The sequence below is a fragment of the Artemia sp. Qi Xiang Cuo genome, chromosome 18 (assembly GCF_049724085.1).
Source record: "Artemia sp. Qi Xiang Cuo chromosome 18, ASM4972408v1, whole genome shotgun sequence".
In the NCBI taxonomy this organism is placed as follows: domain Eukaryota; kingdom Metazoa; phylum Arthropoda; class Branchiopoda; order Anostraca; family Artemiidae; genus Artemia; species Artemia sp. Qi Xiang Cuo.
This window is the reverse complement of record NC_142811.1, coordinates 32891238-32897237: the sequence shown is the minus strand read 5'-3', so window position 1 is coordinate 32897237 and position 6000 is coordinate 32891238. Positions and strand designations below refer to the sequence as shown.

Below are 6000 nucleotides of genomic sequence, written 5' to 3'. Positions count from 1 at the left end.
TCCTTCAACTCTATCTCGGTTAAGCAAATTCTCCAAATGTTCGACCCATATCTCTTTAGTTTTTTTCTTATCGCTAATTGCGGCCCCATTCCTGTCTTTAACTGGGCCAAGTCCACATTGACTACTCCCTCTCAATTTGTTAACATGCCAGTACAATATTTTACTATTATGCCGTCTAGCTGCAGTTTCCAGATCCTTGGCAATTTTATCCATGGCCTCCATTTCACACCTCCTTAGGTCACATTTTAATGCTTTCTCCACTTTTTACATTCCTTTTGTTTTCATATGATCTCTCACTAAGGTAATTCTTGTACAAGTCTTTTCTCCTTTCTATCAAACATAAAGCTTTTTCACTAACATTCTTAGCTGCAGTTCTGGCTTTCTTCCCTAAGACACCTTCAGCAACTTCACAGATTATTTTTCTAAAATTATTCCAACCATCTTCCACATTATCAAATTTTAAACTCGCAAGCTTAGTATTCAACTGTTCCTGGAAAATTTCTCTCAAATTCTTATCCTGGAGTCTACCAACATCATAACTTCCCGGCAGGTAGTTACCCTTCCACTATTTCAGCTTTAAATTACCCCTTAACACTACTAGATGGTGATCATATATATATATATATATATATATATATATATATATATATATATATATATATATATATATATATATATGTATATGTGTGTGTGTGTGTGTGAAAATTGCACCACAGTAGAGTATTAGCAAGCCAGTGTTTGGGAAGGAGCATCGTTCCACCTCACTGCAACTGTGTGCTCCACCGCTGCAACTGTAACCTTAATTACATAGCCTCCAACATAGTGAAAATCAAATTTATTGTTACACGAGCCAAATATTAGTAACAAAATAACAGTGATCATATATATACATTAAAAAAAAAGACATCAAAACAGAAAACCTTGAGAGATATTTGTAGTACGAAAATGAAAGGGTTAATTTAACATCCTTAGAAAAGGTACAAGGAGACATATTTCTTTTTAATATTAGTAACTTTCACAGTAAGCGAAAACTATTGTCTTTTCAAAAATAAATACTAACACTTGTTCTCATGCTTTAAATCAAACATAGCTTAGTTGTTCTGACATCAAATTGACTAATTATTATAAAAAAAAGTCATGGGCTGAAGAACATAAGATAATTTACTGATTGTAATGTATCAATCATTTGATATGAAAATGTATATAATTCGTTTGAAAATTAAAACTGGACACCAAAAAAAGAAGAGAGATAAAAAGAGGTAATTCTAAAACCAGAACTACTAATATGATTATCGTACTGAGATCAAATCAAACTTCCAAATAAGATTCAGAACCAAAATGAACCCAAATATCTGGTTTTCGGATCAAACGGAAATTCTTTAAAAATTGGAGGCTGAAACGATCCGAAATTCATTTAGAACCATTTAGAACCAATTTTGTTTATTTAGAACCAAAGCTCAAGTATTACCAAGTCAAGTGATAACGATCAAGTGAAAAATCAAAATGAGCCATATAGTATCATAAAGGCTAAGGTATACTAAGATCTGTTTCGGTGGATGCTTACCTATGTAGGCCTATCTTAGTCTTGACAAGATTTTGAAGACAAAAATTTCAGCTGGGGGCGGGAGAAACTGTGGTCATGGACATGTAGTTGTCCCCCTACACTATAGCAAATTACGTCCCTGAAAGAAGGGGATAAAACACAACAGTGTATCAACCCAAGAGCGAGGACCTTCCCCCTTCTTAAACTTACCCGTTTCACAAGATCTTATTTCCTACATGTCACAAAGGGCAAAGAGAAGAAGAAAATTGACATTAGACAAATTCGAGAAAATTCTTCCTCTAAGCTTACTTTAGCGCGTAAAGTAAAGCAACAAGGGGGAAAAGGCTTGTAGAACTGATCCTTTCTTTTCCTTGTGGGGAGGGATGTTTCTCATTTGAGCCACATAAAGGAATATAGAGGTTTACATAGCATAGATACCAAACTGATCTAATTTATAAATGCACAAATGGAAAAAGCAGGCGAGTTAAGGAAAACGAGTTAAAAAATTCAAGTTTTGTAAAGCCCAATCCGTTTTACACCTATTTTTTTCACTCGTTTTCTACTTTCTAGTTCATTTTGAAAACGAGTTATATATATATATATATATATATATATATATATATATATATATATATATATATATATATATATATATATATATATATATATATATATATATATATATATATATATATATATATATGTATATATATATATATATATATATATATATATATATATATATATATATATATATATATATATATATATATATATATATATATATATATATATATATATATATATATATATATATATATATATATATATATATATATATATGCAATCTTATCCCTTATGAAAAAACTCAGAGCCTTTGATCTTCGATTAAACCTTTGTGACTGAACGCTGAGATTTAAATGTCAACTCAAAATTACATATATCTTAATGTTGCTCACAGCCAAGCTTTAGCTAAGTAGTAGTTCGAAATTCAAAGCGTATGACAAGGTTTAGAAGTCTAATCAAATCAAAACTCTTGAAGATAAGTTTCGAGCTTTTAAGCCCAACCGGTGCGGTTTGGTCTGAGCAAAATCGGATAAATTCAAGCTAGTAGACTACAAGTTTAATGTGAGTGTGGACATTGGCTTTAAGTATATCTGAGTATGGAGTTAGTCGAATACACTGTAGAGAAAATAATCCTTCTTATGTTTTGTACAATCAATACGTACTTTATGAAGTTTAAAAAAGTTAAACATACAGTTCAAAATAAAAAAAATAAGTCCTATGATGTGAAAATCAGAAATACTTATGCTTATTTTATGTTTCACATAAAATACAACGGTGAAATTTCAAGGGGAAGTTTGTATATAGGAAAAAAAAATGTTTGAACAACTCTCTCCTCTCAGAGAGAAAGCTATTGTCAAATTAATCGAAATTAACTCTTTGAAGTTTTCGTCTCAATCATTCTGTCTATTTTATGAATAGACTTGAAGCAGTCAAGGCAAACAACTAAAAAACTCCCACAAACACTGAACAGACAGTAAATTACAAAAAAAAATAATCAAAAGGCCACTATAGAAAGTATTTAGCAATACATAGAAAGCTGAACAATTAGTTCAAACATAATTAAACCGGTATACATAGTTAAACATGATTGTCAGTGACATAATACACTGATGTTATTGCCAAAATGTTTTCAATAACGGAAAGCTCTGGAAAACGCTTTCCACTGGAAAAACACGCTTTCACACTGGAAAAACGGTCTCCCAGTCCTCGATTTTTTTTCTGACAAGTTATATGGTCAGACAAAAACCTTAACCTTTTTTTCATCTTCTATTTTTCAGGGAGAAAAAGGATATCAAAATGTTTTTGAGTCTTATTTTGAAATGTAGGTAGACAGTGTCTTTCTTTAAGAAAGCATATCAAACTAAGAACAAAACAAAAATATACCTGGGTTGTTGTAAAGCATCAAATCAGGGTATTAGAATACATATCTGTAGTGAAAAATATACTAGCCATGTTGATGCATCCAATCTTATTTTAAAATGTATCTTAATAGTTTTTGAGACTCAAAACCATTTCTAAAGCCCGAAAGACTGTCATTCCTTACAAGTCTGTCTGGACTCATCGTGAAATGTAGCCGACCAAAATCAAAATTTTTCTATGCCAAAATCAAATTTCAGGTGTTTTCAATAAGAAGCAACTAGATTACAAGAGAAATGCTTATAATTATTTTATTGTGCTTTAAACCGGGGTAAATAAAAAGGAATCTTGTTTAGAACAGTAAAAATAAAAGGAGCCTATTGTGCATTTGTTTGAAACAGTTGAAGGGATCATTTTTCTACACCATCTAGAATAAGGTCCTTTGTGTTTCTCAGTTAAATCAGCCCACACATATATGTGTGGGATCTTATAAAATCTAAACTTGGGATTCATCTTGACAAGCTTGGAACCCGAAAACCTTGACGGTACCTATTATTAGTTCATTATTCACTAAAACAAAACCCTGAGAAAATTAAAAGAATAGTGGGTACTGGTGCGTTATATGGTCGCTTTTATATACTAAAGAGAGACGAAACCCGCCAGAATGGTTATTTTCATGAGACTGCTGTTCAGAAATGGAATGCAAAGAGTAGTTTTTATTGCGTTTACGATATTTAAACTGTTGATTTTTGGGGGTTTAGGGGGGGGGGCAAGGTACGAAGGTTAGGTCAGGTTACGTATTTAATATATGCTATACTTTATCCACCCCCCTAATGTGCAAATATATAGCCCAAATTTGTTTCTAAAATATTATATATTCATCCTATTTTATTTTATTTCATTAGCATTAACCAAACTTGACTTTTTAGAAGTGACCATATAACGCACCAGTACTGAATAATATAAATGACACGACTGTAAGTTTATAAGAGTTAGCTCTACATACTTAAATTCAAATCAAGCCCAAAATCCTACAATTTCTTCTTAAAATCATGAAATCCAGTAAATATTGAAAGAAAGTAAATTAGCCAAGCTTATTTTCGAATGATGGAGAAAAGCCCAGATTCAGTTGTATAAAAATATGCCATGTACATGTATAGCCTTGTATAGCTTACATTCGTTATACTGTATTAGTTTCGAAGCCTTTGTATAATTTTATTGGTTTAATTATGTTTCCGATTTTATGAGTCAATTTCCTCTTACCCATAGGTGCAAACAACTCCTACTCCTACAGAGGCAGAAGAGGGGGGTGGGATGATGCTCATAGCAAATTAAGTTTAAACAAATAACTAAATTAATAATTATGGCCTCTTGGGGTTTGATTAACGTTGAGTAACGTTGAAATTTTTTAACGTTGAAATTTGAGTAACGTTGAAATTGTTTAGTTGTAACTTTTGTGGTGCCGATTAGGATATGCGATGTTCATTAGTAGATATATTGTTGATTCTACTGGTTTTGAGGCAACAAAAGTCGATACAGCTTATCTATCTGAGGCGGTTACCTTAAACCCATTTTTATTGTTATTACTGATGGACTCGCCAAACTGAGTCCTGGCTGACTCAGGGATCTTAAACTCGTGAAAATGTTTTAAACATGTTTTCAATTTTGGAAGGCTGAGCATTAAATAACGCTGAAAATTGAGCACAAATATTAAGTAAACAATAAAATTTCAAGATTCCCCTAGAGATAAAGCCTGAACAATTCTTGGGTCCGCCTTGCTTCCGTCACAGAATTCCTCCATTGTAAGTTTTTCGTCTTTATTTTTATCCATTTGATCAAATATCTTGTCAACTCGTTGCTGTGGATCAGTGTTTGGGTCGTCTGCTGGGTGATGACCCTGCAAAAAAGACTTCCAAAAATCATTCAAATTTATCAAAATGTTAGTTAGAAAAGATTTCTAGTTATAAGTTAGTTTACAATACTGTCATTGGACTTCGGGTGTTTTTTTCTCTTTTGGATGTTTTATACTGGTTACTACCAAAATTCAGAATAACTGACATGGCTAAAGCAATTGTTTAAAATTGTCGATGCATATTTATTACTTTTATCTCAGAGTTTAACCTCGTATAAGACACCAGTATAACCCATTATGTGGTTAGCAATTGTTATGAGTTTTTATTTGCAATATGTTTCTTGTTTGTCGTTAATAATAAACATAAAATACGTTATCGCAAAATAAAAAAATTAAGATATGTAAATAGTGGTATTGAAACAAAAAATGGGCAGAATTAAAGTCATCTAGTAAGTCAAACTTTAAAGATAAGACATTTTTACGAAGGAATAAATAAAACTTAAAACGTTCAAAACCAAATTTAAGAATCATAAAATTAAAGCACCTAATTAATTAAAACATTAATTAAACACCTATTCAATTAATTAAAACACCAAATTATTATAACACCTATTCGAATTAAAACACCTATTCATTTATTATAAATTTAATTATTATAAATATTAACCTACTCTTTATAACA

The 6000-nt window shown here is 31.3% G+C and overlaps 1 protein-coding gene across 1 annotated transcript in view; it reads right to left on the bottom strand.

The window, feature by feature from the left end:
* Positions 1 to 2410: 2410 nt before the first annotated feature.
* The window catches only part of LOC148941418 (frequenin-1-like), a 229205-nt gene continuing 225615 nt past the window's right edge, over positions 2411 to 6000 (bottom strand). The window contains exon 7 of the mRNA XM_089104684.1: positions 2411 to 5363. Within this exon, the coding sequence (XP_088960810.1) occupies positions 5196 to 5363 (168 nt within the window). The 3' untranslated portion in view covers positions 2411 to 5195. The remainder of the gene's footprint in view (positions 5364 to 6000) is intronic.